At 49.6% G+C, this 27720-nt stretch overlaps 1 protein-coding gene across 1 annotated transcript; it reads right to left on the reverse strand.

The window, feature by feature from the left end:
- Positions 1–3342: 3342 nt before the first annotated feature.
- On the reverse strand, positions 3343–27563 carry MUC4 (mucin 4, cell surface associated). The gene is made up of 23 exons (XM_067033507.1): positions 27404–27563; positions 26144–26307; positions 25101–25265; positions 24196–24351; positions 22958–23088; positions 21376–21464; positions 19469–19648; positions 19162–19287; positions 18285–18404; positions 17731–17939; positions 16906–16981; positions 16264–16431; positions 15592–15693; positions 14941–15174; positions 13698–13835; positions 11934–12115; positions 10207–10366; positions 9064–9243; positions 8632–8705; positions 7252–7316; positions 6934–7166; positions 4889–5051; positions 3343–3902 (listed from the first exon to the last, which is right to left on the reverse strand). The coding sequence occupies exons 1-23, from the start codon at positions 27561–27563 to the stop codon at positions 3707–3709; spliced, it is 3471 nt and encodes a 1156-aa protein (XP_066889608.1). The 3' UTR covers positions 3343–3706.
- Positions 27564–27720: the final 157 nt, after the last annotated feature.

Consider the following 27720-nt stretch of genomic DNA (forward strand, 5'->3'; position numbering starts at 1 on the left):
GTTCTGTAAGAAACTGTCAAACTGTCTTCCAAAGTGGCTGCACCATTTTGGAATTCCCAGGAGCAGGGAATGAGAATCGCTTTTGCTCCACATCCTTATAGCATTTGGTGTTGTCAGTGTTCTGGGTTTTGGCCATTCTCATAGGCATGTAGTGGAATCTTGTTTTAATTTGCAATTCCCCAATGATGTATGATGTTGAACATTTTTTCATATGCTTACTTGCCATCTGTATATCTTATTTGGTGAGGTCTATGCTCAGGTCTTTTGCCTATTTTTTAAATCAGGTTGTTTGTTTTCTTGTTGTTGAGTTTTAAGAGTCCTTTGTATATTTTGGATAACAGTCCTTTATCAGATGCATCATTTGCAAATATTTTCCCCCAGGCTTGTCTTCTCATTCTCTTGAAAGAAGTTTTTAATTTTAATGATGTCCAGCTTATCAATTCTTTCTTTCATGGGTCATGACTTTGGTGTTGTATCTGAAAAGTCATTACCATACCCAAGGTCATCTAGGTTTTCTCCTATGCTATCTTTTAGGAGTTTCATAGTTTTGTATTTTACATTTATGTCTTGATCCATTTTGAGTTAGTTTTTGTGAGGGGTGTAAAGTCTGTATCTAGAGTCATATTTTTGCATGTGGATGTTCAGTTGTTCTAGTACCATTTGTTGAAAAAGCTGTCTTTGTTTCATTGTGTTGCCTTTGCTCCTTGGTCAAAGATCAGTTGACTATATTTATGTGAGTCTATTTCTGGGCTCTTTATTCCATTCCACTGATCTATTTGTGTATTCTTTTAATAACACCACACTGTCTTGATTACTATAGCTTATAAAGTACTTAGCTTAAAAGTAAGTCTTGAATTAGGTAGTATAGGTCTCCTGACTTTGTTCTTCTCCTTTCATATTGAATTGACTATTCTAGGTCTTTTGCCTCTCCACAGAAACTTTAGAATCAGTTTGTGAATATCTATAAAAAACCTTGCTGGGGTTTTGATTGGGATTGCATTGAATCTGTAGATCAAGCTGGGAAGAACTAACTTCTTGACAGTATTGAGTCTTCCTATCCATGGACATGGAATATGTCTCCATTTATTTAGTTCTATGATATCTTTCATCAGAGTTTTGTGGTTTTCCATATATAGACCTTATATATATTTTGTTAGATTTATACCTAAGTATTTAATTCAATTGGTTAGTTGCTAATGGACATGGTAACGTGCTTTTAATTTCAAATTCTATTTGTTAATTGCTGGTATATAGGAAAACAATTGATTTTTGTACATTAACCTTGTATCCTACAACCTTGTTATAATTGCTTAATAGTTTCAGGAGGGTTTTTTAGAATCAATTCTTTCAGATTTTCTACATAGACAATCATGTCATTTGTGAAAAATGACAGTTTCATTTCTTCCTTCCCAATCTTTATACCTTAAAAAGAATTTTTTGTGTGTCTTATTGAATTAGTTAGGACTTGCAGTGCAATGTTGAAAAGCAGTGGTAATAGGGGACATCCTTGACTTATTCCTGATCTTAGCTGGAAGGCTTTGAGTTTCTCACCATTAAGTATGATGTTAGCTGTAGGATTTTTTTGTAGAGTGTGTGTGGGGGGTAAGGGGTGTGTTTTATCAGGCTAAGGAAGTTCCCCTCTATTCCTAGTCTGTTGAGAGTTTTCATCATAAAATGGTGTTGAATTGTGTCAAATGCTTTTTCTGCATCTATGGATATGATCATGTGATTTCTTCTTCAGTCTGTTGATGTGATAGATTACATTAATTTATTTAAAAATGTAGAACCAGACTTGCATACCTGGGATAAATGCCACTTTATTGTGGTGTATAACTCCTTTTATTCATTGTTGGATTCGATTTGCCAATATTTTGTTGAGGATTTTTGCATCTATATTAATGAGAGATTGGTGTATAGTTTTATTTTCTTGTGATGTGTTTTTCTGGTTTTATTATTAGGAAAATGCTGGCCTTACAGAATGAGTTAGGAAGCTTCCTTCTGCTTCAGTCTCCTGAAAGAGAGTATAGAGTTGGTAGAATTTCTTCCTGAAATGTTAGGTATCAATAGAATTCACCAGTGAACGTATTTGGGCTATGCTTAATTCTTTTTTTTTTTTTTTTTTGCCATGCCACCCAGCATGTGGAATCTTAGTTCTTCGACCAGGGATCGAACCCTTATCCCCTGCAGTGGAAGTGCAGAGTCCTAACCACTGGACCACCAGAGAATTCCCATGTGTTTAATTCTTGATAAATAAATGCTGGGATTAAATGAATGTGGTTCTATATGGAGACTTGATTACACTTGGGGGCATTTGAGGGGAAAACGACAGACTTGTACATATTGGGAGGCGCTTCACCTGCTGGGAGAAGTCGTTCTCTACGTAAAGCAGACAGTTTGGAGTCTCTGCTCAGATCAGAAATCATGTTTCTCTTGGAACTTCTTCCAACACCACTTACTCACCTACAAGTCTGAGCCTTAATCACCAGGTTTGTATCATGTGACCTCTTTTCCTACTCTGTGGTTACACTTGATTGGATCAGGGATGGACAACTGACATAAGCTGGACCAATCAGATTCTCTCTTCATGGATTTGGGATATAGGACCAAAAGGCAACTACCCAGCTTCTGCACAGGATTGAAACTGAGGTGCTCTGAACACAGGAGGTGTGGACCAGTTGTCGCTGGAGTTGTTATACCAGATATGTGTAAAGTTCTGCCTGCTAAGAGAGAAGGATGAGGTGGAAACTGATCAGGTTCCTGGGAAAAGCAGAGAGAGTGGGGCTGAGGGACTATGGGGTGGAGCAGCTCAAAAGACTCCAACTGGGGCCTAGGAAAGGACAGAGAAAATGTATCAGGGGTTGGGTACCCTAGATCTAAGGATGGGCTGGCTACTGGAAAGAGAGCTGAAATGATTTAATCCTCCCTCCAGGGAGCACTCCAGATAGGAAAAGGCACTGCATACTTATCCTCTTGAAACTGATGGGCAGAGACCAGCAAGGCAGGGAGGGGTCCTGGGAGAGAGTTGGGGATACTCCATATGGGAGTATCCTTACCATCCTCCTCAGAGGGCCAGGCCTTGGCTTGTGTTGGGGGGAGGGGAAGAAAGGGATGTGGAGACTGTAGCAAAGATCCAAGTCTGGGCTGGAGTAACCAAGCTTCCCAACATGGAGTAACTGAGGGCTGAAGCAGGACTAGGTCCAACCGACCTCTGCTCCCTCCACCCTCTGTATCAGGCCCTTTAGCCACCAGAGGAAAATCATGAATGAAATCCATGGCTTTGGGAACACAAAAAGTCAGAGGGATTTTACTTAAATAGACTTTAATTAGAAGTAAACAGGAGACTTTTGTGTGCAAATGTATTTTGGTTTTTAATTTAGAGCCATCACCCCATCAACTCTGGTGTGTGCACTTAGTGTTTCTGGTAGGTCAGTGTCCTCTGTGTGGGTATGTCTGTGTGAGAATCCATCTATTTATATAGTAGGCCTTTATGGCCTCTTCCTGTCAGCCTCTGTGTCTCCTGTACTGACAAGGTGTGGTCTTCATTATTCATTCCCATTATTCATTCTTCTTAAAGAATCCTGAATCCTCATCAGTCACCTTACTTTGTCCAGTCTCCCTAAACCACGACGCCTGGGAGTGTGTGCAGGTGAGGCTGGGGTAGCTCCTGAGGTATCAGAGGCCACCGCAGCCCGTTCGGGGCAAGGCCTCAGCTTTCGGAGCCCAGCAGGTAGGAGAAACGGCTCCCGTAGCAGCCCCAGATGCGCAGGAACACAAACAGCACGACCCCCAGCAGCAGGAGGGCGCCCAGGGCCCCGAAAAGGATCCCGAAGAAGGCGCCGAGTTTCAAACTCAGGTGCTCACAGCGCTTGCCCCAGGGCGCGTAGATGGAGAAGGGCTCACAGCTGGGGACAGAGAGAGGGGACACGGTCAGCAGGGTGCTCAGCCTCCCCATCCCTCCTCTCTGTCGGGCCAGAGGAGGTTTTCCACGACAGGCTCGACTCCCCTCTAGCGAAGGGGCGGAGTCAGCCCAGACTTGGAGAGGAGGGGAGGCCACTGGGCTACCAAGGTGGGTGGAGATGGGTGGGGGGTGAATTCATCTAAGGTCGCCTCCACAGGGACTTCGGGGAGGGGGAGGGGCTGGCAGCAGGTGAGCATGCGCAGTCACAAACCCTGCCTGCACCCGGAGACCTGGGGTCCAGTGCTAGGCTCCTCCCTCCCCCTCCTCGGACCCGGGAGCGGAGAGGGCTGGGCCCATCTGCAACTGCAGTGGGAACAAGCGTAGGCAGAGGGCACTGATGTGACAAGAGGGCCCAGGTGGCGCTGCCCCTCTCCATGGCAGGCCTGCGACCTAGTGCACTCCCCTCACGGGAGCCCCTCAGACTGCTGATGAACCGGTGGGACAGAGGGCGCCAGTTTGGGAGGGCCTCCCCTGACTGTTACTCTTAAGGAGGGGCAGGGCCAGGCCTAGACACAAGACAATGGGTTCCTTTTCCACAATGAGGCAGCAGGCTATCCACCCAAGAAGCAAAATCAGGTGGGAGAGTCTGGCTTTGGAAACCCGATCCTGTTACTTAACTTGCTGGGTACCTTAGGCAGATTCTTTATCGTCTCTAAGCTGCAGTTTTCTCATCTTTAAAGTGGTCATAATATCTACCCAGTAGCTGGTTTGAGTTACATAGGTAATATAGCAACTTTTTCATCCGCACAGTTTAGGCATGCACACATCTTCTTTTCCATTGTCCCTTTTCCCTCTGATCCCCTTTCTCTTAAATTACAAACGGAGCCATCCTAAATTTTCAGACACCATGAGGTACCACGGCATTTCCGGACCCCTTGCAGCTTGGATTCCCAGCACTTCCCTCCGCCTCCTGCCCCCAGCCCCGCCCACCTGCAGCGGGGTCCATCGGGTAGGTGCTGGCACTGGCCTCCGTGCTCACAGTAGCCCTCACTGCAGGGGGACACGCAGGTGAAGCCGCTCTTGGGGCGGAAGACCAGATGGTAGCCCTTGTATCCACTGCATTGGAAGTAAGTTTCCAGCGTGCTCACATTCACTGTCAGGTAGGATAAAAGTGAATATAGAAAGCAACCGATTAACACCAGATCCATACCTTTTGGATCAAGAATTCCATTTTCAGGCACTTATCCTGAGAAATAATTGGAAACACACATGAAAACTACATATGTTCATGGAAGACCAGAGCAGCATGGTTAATAAGAGCAATAATGTTCAACAGGAGTGGTTTTGTTAAATATTGTGGAACTGATAAGCACCGTGGTATGAAAAATGCATTGGTTAAGAGCATATGCTTTGGAATCAGCCAGACCTGAGTTGAAATTCAAACTCTACTACTAACTGGTTGTATGATTTAGGGGAAATTTCTTAACTCTTTCAGCCTCAGTTTCCTTATCTTTAAAAGGAAACTACCTTGCTGTAAATTTTAAATGAGATAATATATGCAGAGTATTCAGTACAGTGCCTGACACAGGAAGCCCTCATTAAATGGTCACTATTAGTATAACATTCTTTTAAAAATCTATTATAGCACACTATATTAAGACATATTGTAAAATAATATATGAAATTGGAATGTGTATACAATATACAAGATAATATGTTCACAGTTATTTCAGTAATGAGGAGGTTAACAAACATTAGGCATGATTTGATCCCTTTACTGTAAACAAATTTATATGTGTGAAGGTTCCTATGCATAAAAGAAAATTCAGAAAAATAGGTGCAAAATGGATTTGTCTCTGGGGACTGGGATTACAAGTGATATTTTTTCTTTTTTGTTAATTTGTGTTTCCTAAAGTTTCTACAATAAACGCATTGTACTTGTATAATAAAAATTGTGGGATGTTTGTTTGTTTGTTTGTTTTCTCTAACAAAAGGCACAATCAGGTCTGAGGTGTCCTCTTAACCCCAACCCTACCCCCCTACCACCCATATGCATAATAGTTTGGAGAATTTCACATCGTTGCCCCTGGGATGGAGGAGGCTTAGCCTGGATTCTAAAAGAAGCTCTGGCTTGGTCCTGGACCCAAGTAACACAGCAGCTTCTGTTGGGTTTGACATACTCACTGCCCTGTTCTCTGCCTGACTCACAAAATATGGTGGGCTATTCCTTTCCTTCCCTGGCAAGCTTGTCAACCTATCTCATTCCTGTTCCAGGATAATTAGGGGCTGTCAGAGTTGAAAGGGACCTCAGAAATCCCATCTCATTTTCCAGATGGGAGTGTGGAGGCCTAGATTGGGGATGGCTTTTGCATGGGGTCACACTCTTTCAGAGAGGAGATATCTCTGCCCCTGGGCCAGGTCTCCAGACTTCAACTTAATATCTCCAGCTGGAGGGCAAAGACAAAAAGAATGTCCTTGTTTATGTTTATAAAGTACAATGGTCTTTTAACCAAATCATCAACTTTTTTTTTTTTTTTTGGTATGCGGGCCTCTCACTGCTGTGGCCTCTCCTGTTGCAGAGCACAGGCTCCGGACGCGCAGGCTCAGCGGCCATGGCTCACTTCCTGGACCGGGGCAGGAATCCGTGTCCCGTGCATCGGCAGGAGGATTCTCAACCACTGTGCTACCAGGGAAGCCCAAATCATTAACAATTTTGTGGAAAGAAAACCGTTAGCAGTGATGGTCAGGAAAGCAGCAGTTGGAGTAATTGCTCTGTGAAACTGTACACGTGGGGATTCATCAAGCAGTATTTTGTGCGCCTGTTCTTGAATTTAGAAGGCTGGTGGGTAAAATGTTCATAATTTCTCTCAAAACTTACAAACGAAAAAACCTAAATTGACTTAATTTTTGTCTGTGGCTTGCTGTAGAACACACTTCAGCCATAGATTTGTGTGGGCTGCAGATCTGTGACAGGTTTCCTCTGCTTACCTCCCCCCTCAGCTATCCCAGTAGCTGTCCCCAAGACAGTGACTCACGAGCCATAATACTGTACACGTCCCCCCTGGAGATGGGGTGGAAGGTCACGTTGTTTCTGGGCCCCGCACTTCTCTTCCACCTCCTCCACGGAGTCAAGAACGCCTCCACCACTGCGTCTAGCAGCTGGGTATTCAGGAAGTCGATGACAGGGCCCCCAGGGCGGTACTGGAACTCCGAGATGATGTTCCAGCGGTGAAGGGAGCTTCCTGAGGCCAGTGCTATTGGGGGTTCACTGTATGGGAGGGGCACAGTGAGGGGCCAAGGGGTGAGGAGTTTGGGGGAGGACCCGGCGAACAGGTGGGGACAGTCCCACTTACATTCGATCCACTAGTCTGTTCCAGAGAAAGGCCCGCACATCCAGGTTCCTCAGTCTATAGGCCACCTAGGGCAGAGGATGGGAGTCGGGGTGGGAGGGTGGAAGTGAGGGTGAGGCCCAGTCCAGAGAGGAGACCCTTCCCACTTTAATGCACATATTCATCCCTTTCTGTTTCCTTCTCCCCCCCCCCCTTTTTTTTTCCTGGACACACCCCACGGCTTGTGGGATCTCAGTTCCCTGACCAGGGATTGAACCTGGGCCACAGCAGTGAAAGCCTGGAATCCTAACCACTAGGCAACCAGGGAACTCCCTGTTTCCTTCTTTGAAGATGAGGACCCAAGACACCAGAATGTTTCCTATGCATTTCTGCAACCCCACAACCCAGCCTAGCCTGGTGACTGGCACAGGTCCCTGCTTAATAGAAATTTGCTGGTGAGTGAAGGACTTTACATATCCTCACCCTCACTTCCTATTACAAGGGGAGAATCTGAAATGAACGACCTCTACCTTGCCTCTGATCCCCGATTTACCCACTCACTCTCTCCCCACGTGTATATTGAACAGAGATTATATTTAGCCAGTCCTCAGGGATGGTCAGGTGCGAGGGATGTCAGTGTGACTTGGGAACAGTCTGTTAAGACCCATAGTCTGGCGCAGTAGACAAATGTCAACAGATTTTACCATACAGAGTGTGGAGTGCTGTAGTAGTAGTAGTAGCAACAGTAGTAATAATCATTTGTATATATTTTTTAATACATTGTGTTTTAGGCACCGTGCTGAGTGCTTTACCTACATTATCATTTAAACCTTGACACAAACCATCGACATAAGTACTGTTATTACTTTTATTTTTACAGGTGGGAGTTCAAATAATTTGTCTAATTATTACACCTGCTCTAGTGAGTGGTAGTGTCAGGATTTGAACCTGGGTAGGATTCTAGAGCCTCAATAACTCAACTACTGTGCTACTTTGCCTGTGACTGGGGAATGGACAAGGGCATGGGAGCCAAGAAGAGGGAGGCCCAGTTCCCTCGGTGAAGTCAGGGAAGGCTTCCTGGAGGTGAAATGCCCTCTTGTGTTTCCTCCATATAATATCCAAGGGCAGGTCTTGAGGGATGCTCGGAAGGAGAGGTTGCATTGACTTGGCCACCCTGGACTCTATTCTTCGTGAGTTGGTCATTCTAACCCCCTTGGAGGTCTCTGTCCTAAGCCTTCCTGTTTTCCTCACCCTCAGCCTTCCCTGGGGCAGGAGGCTCCAGCCTCCTCTGGCAGTTGAATCTAGATGGATTATGAGATGCAGAACGCACAAGCCATGGCTAAGACCCCTCCCTGAACCTGCCAAGACCCGCCTCCCCACCCAGAGCTGGCCTGCAGCACTCACCGAGGCGTTGACATCTGCTTGGGAGGCACCTTCATCTTCAATGAGCGAGAGATGGATGATCCTTAAGGGAAGCTCTGGAGATGGGAGAAGGAGGTTCATAATCACCTCACAGGTTTACCAGAAGGATCAGCAGAAGTGGCCAAGTCTGCTGACCCTCACACAGATGCATGTTGGACTTCGGTCAAGGCTTCCCTGACTCTTGTCTTGCTGAGCTGTGAGGTCACCTTCGGTCTTTCCTCAGCAGACTGCTCAGGCCCATGGTTCATGCTGTGACAGCTGCCCCCCACTTGCTCCCATAGCCTACAACTTACCACCACCTGAGGGAAATTTGGAGTTGTGTCCTGTGAGTTTGAGGGACTTAGCCTGGGCCCCAGAGCCCCATATCGTCCCCCAAGGAGAGAGAAGTGGAGATGGTGGAGTATCTGGTCGTACCTAGACGGACGGTTGGAGTGAAATTGTTCCCAGCCAGGAAGCAGTGGGTGTCGGTGAAGGCTGGGGGGCAGGTGCAGGCGGGCTGGCAGGCCAGAGCCTGGGAGATGTAGCAGTGGCCGTTGTTGTAGCAGTAATTCTCAGGGCAGGACTTGTTCTGACAGAGGAAAGGGTTCTCCAGAGCTGCAGGGGAAGCAGAGAGGTCAGCAATACCTCACTCAGCTGCAAGGGGTGGCCCCCGGCCCAGGGAAAGCCGCTCCCAGGACAGGCTTGATTTCTTTCCCGCAAAGCCCACTTAAACTGCATTCTGCTTGTGGGCCACTCTGAACCCCAAACTATCCTTCTTCCTTTTCCAGACATTTCTTTGCCGGGCAACACTTTTTCCCCTGCCCGGTAAGGGTTCTCCCAATTCTGCTGAGGGAATGGAGTCTTTATCAGACCCTTCCCATCAGGAAAGGACCCTCTTTCATGAAAACCCACCAGCCTGTTTTCTTCACTTCCATCCCCTTTTCTGCCTTTAGAAGGCTGTGGTTCTACCTCTCTGGTGTCTGCTCAGAAGATGCAGTGGTCTCTAGATTTCACTGGGGCGCTTCAGGGGGCTTAGTGGAGGCCTCACCGTCATGCCCTCATGACTCTGATGGCTCAAAGGTCGAGCAACAGACGGTGGAAGGAGGACTCAAAGGGAAGACGAGGCACCCCTGCCACCAGATGCCCATGGCAGCACCCCTGCCCCCCATCACCCCCTCACACAATGTCCTGACTAGGGAAATGCAGAGACCCTGGGCCTTGCATCTCTGAAAACCCCCGGGAGCCTGAGCACCCCACCCCAGCTTACTTCTGGCTCCCTGGCTGCTGTTAAAAGTTCCCTCCCCTCTCCAGGCCATCTTCAGTCTTTTGCCCTGGGTTTCCCCCAACAGTGCCTCAGGGCTGCTCAGCTCTGGCCCCTCCTCCACGCCCGTACAATCTCTTCTCCTTCAGCCTCACACCCTGCCATACCCACCTTACATCCTTACCATACCCACCTGTATTGAACATTCTAAAGACTTGCTGGAAAGGGGGGAGAAATGGTTCGCCCAGTGTCTTAGGCCCTCGAGATGTCACCTGTCCCCAGAACCTCCTCCTGCCGAGGCCCTGTCCCCAGCTCACGTGCACAGTGACGTCCATCCCCAGTCAGGTTCGGGGGGCAGGCCTCGCAGCCCTTCCCGGAAATGCACTTCACATTCGGGAAGCACTGCTCGTCACAGGGGTCCTTGGAGAGGTTGCAGTAGCGGCCTAAGGTGTTCCCGTCACACTTGCAGTCGGCCACCTGGAATGGGTTGCTGATCACTGGGCAGCCAGGAGGCTGAACCATTAAGTGTTTCTGGGGTGTTGCTGTACCAACCTCTCTGGTCTGAGAACCCATGGACCCTGAGTCCTTGTCTTAATTCTGCCAGTATCCACTGAGCAGCTTCTTGAACAGGCCCTGGGCCTGCACGTCCCTGTCAAAGGCAGACCGTCCTCCAGGCCACGTGGCCTCCCTGGGCCATCCTTTTCCTGAGCCCTCTGCCTGGCCCCTGCCCCGGGATCCCAGCCTCTTCCCTCTCACAGCAAATCTCCTTGCCTGAAACCCTTCCTAGAGTAAGACAGGGACTAAATAAATAAATATTCTACTATCCCTGGAAAACTGGATCCTACGTAAGCTGCAGTTTCCTGCTTTCTCTTCCCTTGCTGACTCCCAACCAAGAAGAAGGAGGCTCATTGCTGAGCACAGTGAGAGCGCGTAACAACCAGAACAAGGGCACAGGGAGGGGAATCGTCCAGATCCTCATCAAGTTTCTCATCTCTCTTTTCCATCTCGCCTACTGAGATGACGCTGGAAAGCTCCCTGAAATGCAACCCTTTAACACTTTGTACTGCCAAGACTGGATATCTTGGGATATCTAAAATAGTATATTGATTTTAATCCCTTTTTCCCCAACTCTGTATTATTTTTTTCCTTTTCTGCCTCCTGGACTCCTCCACCTCTCTCCCTTTCAAGTAGGAATTCTCTGCTCATGCTTCAGGAGAAAGGTGTGTGTGTGTGTGTAAGAGGTGAAGGAGGTAGTGGGGTATTGCCAGCCGAACACTTTTCTTTCTGACTCCCCCCAAAAAGTAAAAAAAAAAAAAAAAAAAATAGCAGATGGGGCCAGATTCATGGACTTAGGCCAAGTATCTTGGCTAGAAACTTGAATGGAGAAGGATTTTCTTCAAACTGCAAAAGAGATGCTTCTTTTAGTTGGAGGAAGAGAGTAAAAGTGGATAAAAAAGGTTTTGGGGGGACCAAGATCAGAGGGATCTGTACTTCTCTTCCCAACACCATGAAGACGAAGCCCCAGAGAAATGTCTACGCAGTGCTTCCAGGCAGATGGGACCCTAAGCCACTCTGCACAAGGTTTCCTGTGTCTGAGCAAGGCACAGAAGCCACAGAGCACTCCCCTATGTCTGAAGGGAGGGTGCATGGAGCTGTGATCCGTGTAGACTCAGGCCCAGGGACCACACGGGCACCTTCCTACCCACATCTTACTGTCTTACTTCACTGTCTTACTCCAGAACCATGGAGCTGGGAACCACTGGGCAACTCTAAGAAAGACTGAGGTGGAAGTTTCCTGCCAGCCTGGCTAAATGGAAGCTGGGAGATAAAAATTCAGTTGAGCTATAAGCAGTAAAGAAAGTTCTATTTCTTACACTTGTAAGTTTGTGGCCCGAGATTGGTATCTGCTGTCCTCACCTACCACAGCTCCACCCGCCTCCCATTGCACACATTAGCACAGAGGAGCTGAAGGACGACATCCTTTCGGTTCGCACTTCCTTTCCCTCAACTTGGAAACCTCCCCCCAACCCTCTTCACCACTCACCTCCAGGTAGGAATCACCCACCCTGCTGGTCTGGTTGTATAAACACTGGCTCTCTGCCTTGCACGCACAGACCACCGTCTTTGGCTTGAGTACAGATGACAAGTTGTCCTTGGCACTTCTTGCTAGAATCTCCAGAGTAAATGGTCCCAGCAACTTTGGTATCCATAGCAATGTCCCATTCTCTGCCCCAGGGAAGAGGAGACTGTTGAGAGCTGGAGGCCTCAACTGCTGTGCTCTCCGCCACCCCAACTGCTGATGCTGAACTTCCCCATCCCCTCTCAGAACACCCCTCCAATTTTTTCCAGTATTTCGTTGAGCAAGGCTGGCTTCCTGGAGTGATCCTGATCACGCTCTGAGCTGGAGGTGGCACCAGCCCAACTCAGTGATCGTAGGGTAGAACCTCACAGAGGGGGAGGCAGCTGTTCCCCCTGAAAAGACCCCAAAAGGCCACGCTGCCTAGGCCTGCACCAGGACGGGACATCCAGTGGGGATGGAGGATGAAGGCCAGGATCCTCCCAACACTTCCCCAGGCTACACTGCAGGCCAAACTGACTTCAGCTTCATGGCATCCTCATCCCTCGCCCTGATTTCTCACCCACTGCTCTCATTGCCTGGACTTCTGACCAGCCACCTTCAGATACCAGACTACAGTGAAACACTACTACCTATCAATAAGGACTCTTCTGATCCAACCTGTCTTATGTTTTTCAAGAAAATAAGAACATCTCCTTAAAACAGTAGATTGAGAAGAGCTGATAGTAGGGAACAAACGAGCATAACTTCCAGGCCAACACTCTTCAGGATAGGAGCCCAGTGGAGGAGAAAATCTCCTGATACTATTAATTTGGCACCTGGGAGGATGCTATATGGAGCAACAAGGTACAGCCAAAGCAGTCCCTTCTTATGCACAGAGAAAGAAAATGAGTCAGAGAGGTGCTCAGAGCTCAGAATAAGGTCCCTAAGGGCTTTGGTTTAGCAAAGAATAGTCACCAGCTTAATTAGTTCTGGCAACAGAAGGCAAGCTACATCCTGTGGGCTTTGACTCTTTTTTTTTTTTTTTTTGCACTTTATCTTTTTTTTTGTCCGTGCCTCATGGTTTGTAGGATCTTAGTTCCCCAACCGGGGATTGAGCCCGGGCCCACGGCAGTGAAAGTGCTGAGTCCTAACGACTGGACTGCCAGGGAATTCCCTGGACTTTGACTCTTGACCCAGATCATGGTTACAGGCCTGAAACGTGGTCTTCACACCATTACTGGGAGGGAAAGATGAAGCTTTGCTTGGTCCCAGCGCAGAAAAGCAGATAAAGAGAGGCAAAGTGAGGTAAACATGGTTGACAAACATAAAAATAGTGAGAAAGGTACCAAATGAAGTTATTTGCATTTCTTTAAATCTCGTTCCATATGATATCCTTCTTTTAATAGATATGAAAATGTTTTAAATTAGTATTTGTTAATTGTTATATTTATTCTAATAATTTGTTGATTGCATAAGGATGATTGCATATTATAAGACTGAGATGAAATGATCTTTGAATCAGTTGTACATGCCCAGAGGCAGTCTAGCTAGCCAGCCAAATCTCCATAAGCCCATCACTACTATTCACTGGTGGCACTTATTTGAATTATAGGGATTATTCCCAAGAAATGTTGGTCCTGGATATTCCAATGGAAAAGTGACATGAAGTTGCACAGGGTATAATAATGCAAAATTACCCAGAGCTTGACTCTGACCTCATCTGCTACAGCCCCAGCCAAGGATTCTTACCAAAGAGCTTGAAGTCAGTGTAGTTGTTTCTGAGAGTGAATGTGACGTCCTTAGTGCTGCTGGTGTAATTAACCAGCTTGGCCTGTCTCATGTAGGCTTCTATCACATCAGGACCCTCAATAGAGGGCGGGTACTGATCTGAGACACAAAGAAGGAATGCAAGGTGTGAGGCAAGATACTCTTTTGCCTTCTGGGCCTCCTGTTTCTTCAGTCCTCTCTCTTGTGTGAGGCGTTGCCCGGGCTGTGACCTACCTCCAGAAGCAGGAATTATTCTGTGTACCTGCTCTCAGACACGTGCAGAGAAGGCTGTGGTTGTATTGCCCACACACCCAAATCTTTATTCTCTCTTTTATCTTCTCCTCAAACAGGATTCAAGTTCTTTCCTGATCAGAATGCTATTCTGGGCATGGTATGAAGTGAATCAGAGGTCAGCGTTGCTCAGACCATTGTGGAGTTTTACCTTTGGAAGAGGGCTGTAAACCATGAGGGTAACATCTGATGGGCTTTGCATGTGTCAGGAAATGGAGAGGGAGTAAAACCTTTGCACTGGTCTCTGTGTTTTGGAGCCCTGCTATTTCCATACAATTGTTTATTCATTCATTCAGTCAGTCAGTCATAACAAGTATTTACTGAGCATCTAATCTATGGCTGGAACTGTTCTAGGTAGTAAGGATGCAGCAATGAACAAATAATAAAAAAGATACCTATGAAAATTAGAAAATATGTTAGATAGTTATAGATAACAAGAAGAAAAAATAAAGCGGGGAAGGCAAATAGGCAGTGGGGGTGAATGTGAAATTTTAGGCAGGCTAGCCAAGAAAGGCACTGCTGAGAAGGTGACATTTGAATAGAGACTGGAAGGAGGCGAGGGACGAGCTTGTGGCTCTCTGGGGGAAGGGCATTCCAGACAAAGAGAAGAGCACGTGCAGTGTCTCGGAGTCGGGCGTGAGCCTTGCATGTTTGAAGAACACAAAGAAGCCAGTGGGGCTGGAGTGGAATGAGTGAAGTGGGAAGTCCTAGGAAAAGAGTTTGGAAAGGCAATGGGGCCAGATTGGATAGGGCTTTGAAGGTTACCATAAGGACAGGGCTGGGGAATCATGGGACGGTTTGAGCAGAGGAATAACATGAGCAAAAGAATCTGTTAAGTTTTTAAAATGTGTAGCTTAAAGGAGTGTCATGGAAGAGGGTCACCTCATCTGCCCCCTAACTCTGCACATGCCTCCCTGGGCCTCATACCACTTACTCAGGGTGGTGTTCATCTCCTGGTATCTTCTAAACAGCATCCCAGTGGACAGTCCAAGGCTTTTGTTTCCTGTGGCCAGGGCATCGTAGATGCATTGTTTATCTCCATTACACTTCGAGGTCAAATTTTCATTCAAAGATTTGTTTCCCGACAGTTGTGAAAAGAAGACAGGGGTGAAGTTGGAAGGCAAATGGTCGTCCCTCTTGCCAAAAAGGCTTGTTCCGTTGATTTCCCCTAAAACACACGAGGTGCAATGGTGGTGGCACTAGGGTGGGACTCCAGCTATATTTCTGCTGTGTCCACCCCTTACCCTTACTTTATATGGTTTGGGTGGGGGAGGGGTATGTGGAAGGATAGAGTGGCTTCCAGCTTCTGAGTCTGGAAGTCCCTGCCCTCGTGAGTGAGGGCCACCCAACTTCCTTGTCCTCTCTTCCAGGTAGAGAGACGCAGGTGGGACAGAAGTGGAGGGGACAAATCTGGGGTGGAGGGGACAAATCTGAGGTGGCACCAGCATCCTCAGGTCTCTTCCTTCCTACTCCCCTCTCTAGAGGACAGAGGTCTGGTCCCCCCAGGCCTGAGGGAGACAGTGCGGCAGCTTCCTTCACCCTGGCCTTACCCCATCTGCCTGAGGACCCTGAGGCTCAGACTCACAGGCCATTCCATAGTGAAAAAGCATCTCCTCGGAGCTCCCCGGGGGAAGGGTGGAGCCATTGGGCATCCTGAAGTCGTCATCTGGGTTGCCGTTCCAAAAGCCTGAGGGACAGAGCAGGAGTCAGCCACCCTGGGACTGTGGCCCTCCCCTTCCCTGGGGAGCATCCAACAGGTCACATGGAGATGTGGGGAGTAGAGGGCTTGTGAAGCCTCTTTCAGTTGCATCTGTTGTTGGTTCGGTCCTCCAGGAGGCCAGGAGAGGACTATAGCCTCAGAGCCTGCCCCTCTGCTTCAGGGAAGAAGGAAATGAAGGAGGAAGTGGGGAAAGAAGGGAGGGAATGTGGGGGATGGGGGAGGGTGGGAAGGTGTGAAGCCGGAGGGAGGGAGGGGAATGGTGGCTGCTGGCCCCATGCTCCTCAGAGCCCATCCTCGATGCCCCCTCCGCTGCCCTGGACCCAGAGCTTCAGGAGGATGGGAAGTGAGCCTCAGAGGTAGCTGAAGAGCTACCTCCCTCCTCCTTCCCTGCTGCTCTGTACCCTCAGGCTCTGTTCCAAGGAGGCTGAGAAAGGAAACTCCACCTGTGATGTCCACAGGCCCACTGGAGGTGGAGCTGCTTACGGGCTGCGGGGTCTGAGCTCCTACTGCAGAGGCAGGCTCCTGCCTGCTCCTTACCCATGAGGCCCTCTGTGTGGTTCTGATACTCCTCCGGGAGGCTGCAGGAGGCGTGGAGGATGTTGGAGAGAGCAATCACTGAGATGGTCACTGCCCCATCAAAGTTGGCTGATACCATGGAGCCATTGCGGATCATTACAACTCCAGAGGTGTTGAACATCTCCTGGCCTGGAATGTTGGGAGACAAATGAGGAAAAAGCCAGCGTTGGAGCCCTGGAGGCCCAAGACTTGGCAGTAGTGAAGTTTCAAGATGCAGAGAGGAGGCTAAGAGCATCTGGGAGATGCCCTGCAGGGTCCTACTCCAATGGCCCCAAACCACACTCACAGGACACCTTCACGGCCCACCCCACCCCCTTCTCCCTGGGGACTGAGGACGGGGCTGTCGTAGAGAGGCTGTCATGGCCTCAGGGGAAGGAGAGAAGTGAGGAGGGAAAGTTTAAGGCCCAGCTCTGGTGAAGAAACTGCTCAGGCACAGCTGCTGGACGGACAGCAGGGGTGGTGACCATGCTGCTCTGCCCTGATGCCACTGCCTCTCCGCCCCAGCTCCCTTCTCCCTGGTGCTGGGCACCCTGCTGATCCTGACCCAGGGTAGCAGGAGAGGGCAGCTGATGGCTGTCCCCAGCCTACCTTTTGCACCTTCACGGTTAGTCTCAAATGTTACAATCTGGTTGTTGAGCCGAACGTGGATTGTGTCACTGGGCTTAAGGAACCATTGAACCTGGAAGGGAATTGGCAGAGGCCTAAGCCCGACCTGCAGGTGGGCCCAGAAACTGAGGAAGGAGGCTGCAGAGAGCTCAGAGCCTGGGGCTTGGATGAAGGTGAAGGTGATGAGGAGTGTGACCCTGAGGTGATGCTAGCTACCATGTGTGAGGCGCTTGGCATGGGCCACGCTCTTGAGAGAGGCACGTTTCATAGATTAGCTTTTAAATCTCACAACGGCCCTGTGAGGTAGGTAATATTATCATCCCCATCTTACTCTAAGGAAAAAGAGGCACTGGAGTTAAGTTGTTTTTTCAATCTCACAGCCAGGACCTTAATCCTGTGTCTCCCGGGTGGACTCTTTTTTTTAAAAAATTATTTATTTATTTTTATTGAAGTATAGTTGATTTACAATACCATGTTAGTTTCAGGTGTACAGCACAGCAATTCAGACATATATGTATATGAAGAATATATATATACATATAATTCTTCAGATTCTCTTCCCTTATAGGTTATTACAAAATATTGAGTATAGTTCCCTGGGCTATATAGTAGGTCCTTGTTGGTGATCTATTTTATATACAGTAGTGTGTATGTGTGTTAATCCCAAACTCTTATCTGAACCACTATGCTGGCAGGATGCGTCCTCCCTCCCTCCTCCTCCCTTCCCTTCTTCTTTCTCTTTCTCCTCCGGGGCCTCAGTCTCCAGCTGAAGGTCCCTGAGCTAAAGGCTCCCTGCGAGGGGAGCGCCCCGGCCCCACTCACCGTGATGGGGTCCAGGCTGCTGGAGTTGTATTCAGCGGCGAAGGCAATGAAGTTGGTGGCCTGGGCCGAGCCGGTCTGGGCAGTGCGGCCCTGCAGCAGGAAGGAGGAGTTTCTATCCCAGGTCCGGACCAGCAGGAAGTCTCCCAGCCCATTGAAGGTGTAATTGGCACCATCCAAGGTGGTGATGTGAGGGTCCCCAAACATCCAGGCTGGAACAAAGGAGGTACCAGGTTGGCAGGGCAGACCAGGGAAAGACCTGGGAGGCTTCAGCCTGGAGAGCTGCTCATAGAGCATTTAACCCTCCCTGCAAGCCCTCTTGTGCTTGTGTGCCCCCTCACGTCCTCTCATTACCTCCCCACCTACCACACCTCCCCCTCCCACAGGGCCGTGTGTGAAGTCCCTCCTCTGCCACACTGCACACACCTCCACATTCCCTTGTGGTCACAGCGCTGCCCCAGGAAGCTTGTGCCGCCCTGGTCCAGACCCCGAGAGGCTACCCCTCCCCAGATCTTCCACTTCAGCCCTGCCCCAGGGTTGGGCTCCGGCAGCCTCACCTGGCCTCGGGGGCTGGTACCCAGCGCAGCTGACGGGGGGCCTCCTGAGATGGTACAGGGTGCAGAAGTAGGGCTTGTCGTTGAAACGGCAACACCAGTTCTGCGGCTCCAGTTCTTGGTCTGTGGGGAAGAGCAGCGGGTTGGGGGAGATGAGGGACCTGCAGGACCCAGCTGGGAGGTTTGGTCAGGATGATGCGGGTGGCAAGGGCATGGTTGGCAAATCAGGCCCACATGAGTTCAGATCCCACCCTGCTTAATGACCTTAGGCCATTGACCAGTTATTATCTCCCTGTGGGCTTGTTAGAGCCACGTGGAGCAAAGCCCCTGGTGGGCAGGCACCGGGTCCTTCCTTTCTTGGAGGTGGGGGGACGCTGAGTCCCACCGCTCTCCAAGCGCTGGGAGTGGAAGGCTGTGGCTGGTTGTCTGGGGACTAAGGAGGCTGCTGAGATTGCAGGGAGGAGGTGGGGAGCACATGCTTACCCTGGGTCCCCAACTCTGTCCTCTCTAGCTCCTTTGGAAGGTCTCTGTGGGAAACAACTCCACGTCTTCCCCCAGACAGCCTGCTAATCTGGGTCGGACCAGGCCCCTCCCCTTCCCTAGAAAGATATCCCTACTCTGGGCTGGGGCTATGGGCCAAGTGGAGATGGGGCAAGAGGAACTTAGTCAGAAGTCCCTAGGATGCCATCTGGAAGGGATGTCGGAAACTTCCTAATGTTACAAGATCAGGAAATTGAGGGGAAGTAGCTGGGAGGAAATGGAAACAAGAGACTTCATTCTGTGGGTCCCACTGCTGATGTGGAGCCCAAGCTGGTCTCTGACAGTGAAGAACAGAAAGCTCCAGAAAAGGCGGGGTTGAGTTTTCCGTGGACACACTTACCGAACTGCCAAGGACTCTGCACTCTCCAGCCTTGGAGAAGCTCTCCCCAGGGTCCGTAACTGCAGCACACACCCCCTCGCCAGGAGGAGAAGCTGCACAGCTGCCTGCTGCCAAGGCCCGACCAGGCTGCAACAAGCCCAGAGACACTCAGGCCAAGGATGCCTGTGGTGGTGGCGGCAGTGGGGTCGGGGTGCTTCCAGGGAGGAACTGAGGGTGCCCCGGAAGGGAAAGGTCAGCCATGGCCAGAGGGAGGGGTGGGCTTGTGGGGACCCTGGGGGTGCCTTGAGAGACAGAAAGGGGGCGTCACCTATGTTGATGGGCTGGAATCTAAAGTCCCTTAGTCCCTGCCTCCAGGAACATGGGCAAGAGATCTGGTTCCAGCCCCAGCTGGGCCGCTGAGACTGTCTATTCAACCACTGCAGGCACTGGAGACGGTAGTTGGGCTTTTCTTCCTTGTGTAGCTTGTAGATTTGCAGCCCTCGGAGGCCTGGGAGAGCAGAGGAAGAAAGGGTTATCCCAGGGCCTGGGGCCACAAGCTCTGATTTAGCTTTAGGGACAAGCAAAACTCATAAATGCACCCTCTGTATGTCATTCCCCCAACTCTGGACAACTCTTCCAAAGATGAACCCAACTGAGACTGGCAGGGATTCCTCGCCAAAGGCCCCTTTGATGTGATGTTCAAAATCCCAAAGCTTGGATCTTAGGGTGAAACCCTGGGACAAGTGCTGGGCAGGGAGAGCTCACCTATACCCAACTCAGAGCCAACCCCTGGCCCTGAGCTTCAGTCCACCCCATTCTCTACCCTCATGTCTGCTACGCTAAGCTCCAATACCTGCCAATCCCCCTCATGCACCCTATATCTCAGTGAGTGATGCCACCAGCCACCAGCCACATGCTCAGACACTTGCACAGACATGTCAGTGGCCAAAGCAGCCAGGATAGAGGCTGAGGCTCAGAGGCCAGCTGGGGAGCCACAGGGAAGGAGGCACATGAAGCAGACGCTTGCTCCAACAATACAAGGCTGAGGAAGCTTCCTCTGTGCCCAGATGCCATCCTTGGAAACGAGAAGTAATTGGGAGAAGAAATCCTGAAGGGGGTTTGAACTTTAAATAGACCTTTAATTAACTGTAAATCACTTACCACCCACCCCAGCTGCATGAGTGAGAAATGGGGCTCCAGAGTACAAAAAAATGCAATAGGACATAATGTATTAGATTTTGATCCTGTTCCCACACAAAAGAAGAAATTATCAAGATAACTACAGTTTGATAAGGTTTTGAAAAGGATAATCATTGTTCATGATTACCTGTTGGTGTATCTTCTTCACAATGGCCTGGTATCAAGGGAAACACACCAGATACTCTCCCCCAAAACACACACACATACTATCACATTGCGCCCCTACATCACACGCAGATGCACCTGGATAGAAGGGACTTAATCTGATAGGATAGCTTTCTCCACAAGATGGCACTCATGATTTGATTCAGCTTCTGTTTACCAGAATTTCTTGCCACAGAACAAATAGAACTGGATTTATGCTTCACAGTTTACATGGCTAATTTCTAATGCCAAAGTATCTTTTGTTCTATCACATTTTGGAAACTGTAATTTCTTTCCTTTGGGGCCACCAGACAGTACAAGTCATGGAGGAGGCCCATGGGACCTAAAGTACCGGCCTTCTTACCAGAGTGAGAGCTCTCTGAGACCAACATAGTTGGTCTTTAATTTTTTCATACTTGTAGCTCTTAGCACTGTGTCCAGCACACAGCAGGTACTCAATAAATGATGTCTGAATGGATGTCAGATCCCCTGGAACTCCTTTTTGGTAGATCCATTAAGGGATCTCATCTGGGTTCTCACCCCAGCTCTGGGACAGGACACTTGTAGAATTGTCCTAACTGCTCATTCATGTCCCCACCTCCTGCTGTACCCCGTCCTCGCTTTCAGGATCTGGGCCCCCTCTCATAGCCCTCCTGGGTTTGGCTCATTCCAGGGAGGAGACTCTGTACTGCATGAGGGTGCAGGAGGTACGCTGATCCCTGGGCAGTGCCAAGTCTGGATTCCACCTGTGGGAGGTCAGATTGTGCTGGAAACACCCTTTGGGATGGTGGAGATACAAGGGAGCTTGCTCCTCTAGGACTGTCATGGCACACGGAGTGCGAGACAGAAGAGGACTTGAATCCCTCCAGTGTGCTAAGGTGGCGCTTTTACCTGAGTTGGAATCCAGGAATTGGTCTGGACGGTACTTCTCCCACACTGGCTGGAATGTCAACGGGCTATTTTTGAAATACCCATCTCCGCTGCAGGCAAAGGAAAGAATCTCTGGCCTCTGTCACACACACAGTCTTTCCCCTCAGTCAGCAAGTTACTCATTCATCCGGCTGGCCAGTCAGCCAGTCACCCACTCGGTCCAGCCAGTCATTAGTTATCAGCTGGTTTCAGTCAGTTGGTCAGCCAGGCAGCCAGAATCACTGACTCCCAGCGCTAAGCAGGAGAGGGAAGGAGGCGGATGGGGCAGGGGTAGGAGGCCCTAATTTATTCCACATCAGATGGAGAACTGCAGCAAACTGGTCCTGAGACAGGGGTGTGAAAGAAACAGCTCTGGCCTCCTTCCTGTTAGTTTCCCTTCTACTAGGGGTTGGAGAGGGGGCGCTGTAGGGGACAGTTGGTTGTGAGGGTTAAGAGCAGTCTCTGAGTTAGGAGGACCTGGGCAATGGGTGCTCCGCCCCTCCACACACACCCTGGGGTGGTGTTTAAGCTCTGCTCCAGGAAGGAGGAAACCCTGGAGCAGAACCTGCAGCCTCTCTGGGTGGACACCTCAGAGCAGCGACTCCGGATCCTTTCTCCCCTTTGACACAGGACAGATGAGGCACATGGGCGTGACACCTTCCATGGGTGCACTCAGAATGGTGTGAAATTCCTAGCTAAGTTGGATAATTCCGCTACTTTCTCCTCCAGGGCACATCAAAAAGCAAGTGAAAGCAATGTAATTATAGGGGTGATCCTGAACACACTCTCGGAGAAAAACCCTTGCAGCAATTACCAGTAACAAATTACATGTGACCTTCACAACTGATTGCACACACACCATGGTTCAGAACTGTTGTGTCAGAGAATGAGCCATCTCCACACTTGGGAACCCACGGCCGCATCCACGCACCATCCATCTCTCTGCTCTCCATCTTTGCCACTGACCCCACACAAGCTGTTGGTGCCCCTGGGCGAGAAGTTAATTCTCAGCCCATCAGAAGTCAGGAAGGCAGATTTCAGCATTATATTTTGGATTCAACTTCCTGCTTTGCCACTTCCCAGCTCTGTGACTTTGGGCAATGACTTGTCTATTTGTACCTCAGTTTCCTTACCTGCAGAATGAGTAGTAAATAGTATCTCCTTCATGAGGTTGTTGTGATAGTCAAATGAAATAATGCCTATTAAGTACTTGGTGTAATAAATGTTGGCTGTTATTGTGATGATATTTGAGAAGTCAAGGGAGGTCAGCTAATGTCAGTGGAAATCCTAGAAGTCAAAGCTCTGGGAATTATTATCACTGTGCACGGGGACTGGGGTAGGAAAGAGAATGGCAGGGTGAATAGGGATCTTTTAATCTGAAACAGCATAGGGATCTTTTAATCTGAAACAGCAAGAAGTGGGAACTGGAGTCCGTGTGAGTCAAAAGCATTGGTAAGGAGGAATCCTGCCTTGTCCTGGGGGTATGGAGTGTGTGTGCAGCGCAAGCCCTGCTCTGCGGGGCTCCAATTATCTGCTCAGTGCTGACAGCCCCTCCCTGTCCTACCTGGAGAAGCCCATCAGAACGGGGTTGCCTGGGCGCTGGGTCACATCCCACTGCATACCACCACTTTGGTAGAGAAACAGGGCGTAGGACCTGCTCCCGTCTGTGGAAAGGATGGCCTGGTAGGTGTTGGTCTGGGGGTTGGTAGGAGACAGACATAGGGATGCCTGTGAGAGATCTGGGATGTCCCACCATCCATCCCACCCCACCCCCGACACCCATGTCACCTTTTCCTGGCCTACCCAGAGCAAAGGCATGGGCTTAAAATATAAGCAAGTTTGGAATTATGCACAGATTTCACCCTAACTTTCAAAGCACCTGCCATCGTGGATTTGCCTTCTTTGTGACTTCTTTCCAGGGAGGGAAGGTAAAGGACTCTGGGTTAGAATCCAGTTAGAAGATGGTCTGTATGAGAAAGCTTCAGCAACCTGAGAGGTTAGCCAAGACACTCGAGAGCTGGGAGAGGCCTGAGGAACTTCCTCTGGGATATTTAAGGATATTGTCCCAATGTCCCCTCAACCTAAATAGCGTGGAGGACCACGCAGGTGAGACTGAAGGTTCTCTGAAGGTAGGTGTCAAGCACTGGGCTTGTACAAAGTAGGTAAGCAATGAACTTGTTGAGCCAATGAAGAAATGAGTGACTTTTTAGACCAGACACAAGGAATAGCTTTGTGACTGTCCAAGCAGTGAGGCCCCAGAGAGAAGATTAAGGAGAGCCTGTGGTGTGCCCCCTTCCACTGGATGCATTTCGGTTGAGAGCCAGAGTGTGGAGTCAGAAAAACCTCAGTTCCAGGCCTGGCTTTGTCATTTGCTAGCTGGGTGACCATGAGCAAGTTGCTTAACCTCTCTAGCCATCATCTTCCTCATCTCTAATATGTGGATAATAATATTAGGTTGAGCCATATAAAATTGCCAATAGGCAGCCACTTTTGACTAACAGAAATTTCATGTCCCATGTTTCAACTCCTAATATCCAGTGCTCTGGGCTGGTGTGATGTCATGTAAGCGAAGCCCTGAGGCACAACTTGCACATGGTAAGTGCTCAGGAAACAGGGTGGGGGGGTGGTTGGAGGTGGAGAGATGGGGGATGGGGAGGCGGGAAGGTGGGCCGGGAGGGGAGTGCTATAATCAGCCACCTGTCCTTGAGTCAGAGAGGAGATTAGAAGAGTGGGGCCTGCCTAGGATTCTAGGATATCTGACTTCCAGATGGTTCACAGGGAAGTGCCCATTGGTCCACTCACCCCAATGGTCCACCGGGCAGGATAGGCGGGGGCATGGACCCACGTGACCTTGAGCGTCCACTTGGCTTTGTAGTTCCAGGTGTTTGTTAACATTTTAATCCAAGACTCCACCTCCCTCACTAGCAGGTTGTATTCATCATAGAGAGTCTCGTATTCCTAGGAAAAGAAGGCAGATACAGACAAGGAAATGAGGGTCCCAGCTCAATACTCCTGAGGGACCCCCCACTTTCTGCTCACTTTAGTCCACCTGTGTCTCCCATCCTTCCCCCTCCCAGGCTTACATTTTCACAGTTAGTGCCTGTGACCTTAAGATAGATCCAAATTCAGGCCACGGGGAATCCTGGGGTGTGTGGAGTGGAGAGTTGAGGCCCAGAAACCCAAGTCTTCTGGACTTGAACTTGTGCATCTCTTAGCATAAACTGGCTCTGACTGTGCAACCACCTGCGCCCATTTGTACCTCCCTATGTCCAGCTGAAGGCTCCTTGAAGACAGCCATGTATTTCTTCACCTTTGGACCTTCTACAGTGCCTTGTCCATGGCAGGGGCACGATCCACATTCGCCTGGGGTAGCTTTCATTGTGCTGGTAGTTCCCACTGATTGGAGTCATAAACCCCACCCAGGAGCACACGCAGGGTCCCTGCTTGATTCAGCCTCGTTCGGATGGACCCCTACAACCTCATTCTAAAATCAAACCATGGATCGCTGCACCCCATCTCTGTCACCTGCTGTCTTCCCGTGGTTGTGTCCTAGTCCGTTTCCTTCCCGCCCTCATATTTAAGCTTCAATCCCTGCCCACACTGAGCCCGGGCTCTGACAGCTGGAGCACTTTCAAGGCCCTCCACACAGCCCTTTGTCTCTCCTTGACTGATGCAGGACCCTGAGTGCTGAGCTTTGAAAGGCCCACCTGGTAAAATATGGTTCCCTGGCTGTTGGAGAAATCAGCATCGTCCCAGAATGGAGCCACCAGGGCCACAGGATCCCAGGCTGTGAAACCTCTAAGGAGAGGGTTGGGGTAGGAGAAAATCTGGTACTCTGACTCCGGAAAAATGATTTGGCCATTATCTGTGAACTGAGCACAAAGGTTCTTCTGGTTAGCATTCAGGGAGGGAGCATCCCAGCCTTGAGTCAGCTCCTGGGATGCATGAGGGTAGAACTTCAGAGATTTCAACAACCTCTGGAAGGTCTCATCCATCTCCCTGCCTGCTGGGAGAGGCCCTGTACATAGTTCTCCCACAAATACTCTTCATCCTTAGTCCATTCCTCATGTCCTAAGTCCTTCCTAAGGTGGTAGGTTTTGTCCTGTTTCAGTGGTAGACCCACCTATAGACCAGCCCATCATCATAGAGCAGACTTTTCCAAGTAAATCCCCTTAGCCCCACCCCTGAAGCTTGTGCTATATCTGTTAGAGCTAAAAGAATGGATACCCTCACCCCATCTCTGTGTCACCCTTTCACAGTGTGTTCTGACTCAGCCCCCTCACTGAGGGCCACAACTGCCATTCAGCTCTCCTCTGGGAGACATGGAGTATCAATACGTGGACCAGGGAACCAGGAAATAATTATAGAAAATGTGAACAGCATCAAAGAGTCAATTTTCCCAAGCAGAGAGTCCTACTCAATAAAAGGGCCTGTGAAAACGGTGGAGAGCTTACTGGGCCCCGGCACCTCTCTACTGAGGTGCCAACACTTCTGTGCACCTGGGTGGGGAGGTCTTGCCTAGTTCCCTGTCTTCCTCAGCTGGTGCCTTATCATTAAAGATGGTGCATGCAAACTGAGCTAGTGGCAGGGACACAGGAGGTGCCTGACGAGTGCTGCTTCCATTCTCCTGCTCTGTCATGGTCATGGTTGGTCATGGTCACAGGGGTGTCTCTGAGGCTTGGAGGGAGAAGCAAGGCCAGTGGAATGCAGATCATGGGTCCTGCCCTTTGAGCTTCAGTTGGGGACTCACGTAGAGGGAATCCCGGAGAGAGGAGCCGAGGGGGAAGCCAATCTGGGGTTTGAAGAGTGGTGAGGTGAAGTCCACAGTCCTCTTGACAAACTCCTGGTCTCCAGCGCGCAGCCCGTAGGGGAAGAGGGAAACGCCTGGGTCGGTACAAAGAGGAGCAGGAAGTTCTCATGGGCCCTGATGTCATCAGGGCTTGTAGGGGCCCCCAAGAGTGTCCCCAAGCTGCTCCTCCACCCTTGTCCCCTGTTCCCCTAATTGGGAGCCATCAAGCACTCCTCTCTCCACTTGCATTCAACCCATCTCCTCATTTTACCCCTGAAATGGTACGCTCAGCCTTCCCCAGTTTGAAGAAAAACATATTCTGCTGCCAGAATACCAACAAATTATTCTGTACCAGTTATGGTACTCAGAATTCTTTTAAGGGTGAAAAGACAAAATTCCTCCAATGTAGTGAAGATGAGTAATTGAAAGATCATTTCATAGAATGAGACTTGTTCCCCAAGATGGTATTTCTCTAGATAAACTTAAAATCCCCATAGAATTTGTCATCAGATCCCCCATGGAAGTCCTTGGGCTCCAATTTGAGAAACCTTGTCCTAAACATTTCTCAAATGGGCCTCCTCCTTTCCATACTGGCAGCCCTCACATGGTGTTGCTTGGAATACTGCAGAAGTCTCTACACTGCTCTCCTGGCCTCCAGCAAATTTATCCCCCACCCCAGCCACCATGGCACTGTTCATAAATGTAAATCACGTCACATCCTCCCTGGTGCCTGTTACCTACAAGATTCCCTCACATGACAGCCTTGCTTCTCAACACCCTTCCCCTCACTTCTGGTAACCCCAAATGCTTTACAGATCTCCTCCTCATGCAACACTAGGACTGCTTTTCCTGTCCATGCCTTTATTTCAGCTGTTCAGGCCTTCCTGCCTGCCTGGGGCACTTCTGCTACTCCAGCTCCTATTCACTAAGCCTCCTCTTCAACCTGACCCCACCCCCCACCCCTGACATTCCCTCGGGCCTTCCAGTGTGTGCACCTAATATCCTGGGCTATTCCTCTAATGGCAGGTACTGAGGCAGCAGCTCTGTCCCTTGCTAAACAGCACCTTGATCATTTCTGTATCTCTAGCTCCTAGCCCAGCACCATGTGCAAAGCCAGCCCTCAGCACCCAACTCTTATGCTCTTGCATTGCCCCTGTAAGGCCCTTCTGATTCAAAACAACAGTCTATGAGCAAGCAGGCTGAGACTAAGCACTCAGTTACCCACTCCTATCAAGGGGGTATGGAGAGCAGCTGGACTTCCAATGGCCCATGTGGGCCAGTGGAGAGATCCACAGAACTGGTTCTCCCAACGACCCATGAGGGACCTCGCTGGTAGATCCAATCCAGCTGCCACAGCTACAACCTCCACATCTAACTCCATCCTCTCCCTCCCAGGGTGGAGAGGCTCCAGCTCTATGGAATCACTTGCCTTTCTCGGGCTTGATAGAGACTGGGGCAGCTGTTGAGTGGGTGCCTCTAGAATTGCCAGCAGTGGATGTGGTAAGGGTCTGGGAGGTTGCTGAGGGTAGTGATGTTGC

Source organism: Kogia breviceps, chromosome 5 (genome assembly GCF_026419965.1).
Source record: "Kogia breviceps isolate mKogBre1 chromosome 5, mKogBre1 haplotype 1, whole genome shotgun sequence".
Classification (NCBI taxonomy): domain Eukaryota; kingdom Metazoa; phylum Chordata; class Mammalia; order Artiodactyla; family Physeteridae; genus Kogia; species Kogia breviceps.

Excerpts from the sequence above, each read along its gene's own strand:
- MUC4 (XM_067033507.1), bottom strand. The coding sequence starts at position 27,563 with ATGGAGTTAGATGTGGAGGTTGTAGCTGTGGCAGCTGGATTGGATCTA. Across the intron at positions 24,352-25,100 it reads AGGGAACCATATTTTACCAG|GAATACGAGACTCTCTATGA; the intron begins GTGGGCCTTTCA and ends TTCTTTTCCTAG. Across the intron at positions 18,405-19,161 it reads GCAGAGTCCTTGGCAGTTCG|ACCAAGAACTGGAGCCGCAG; the intron begins GTAAGTGTGTCC and ends TCTTCCCCACAG.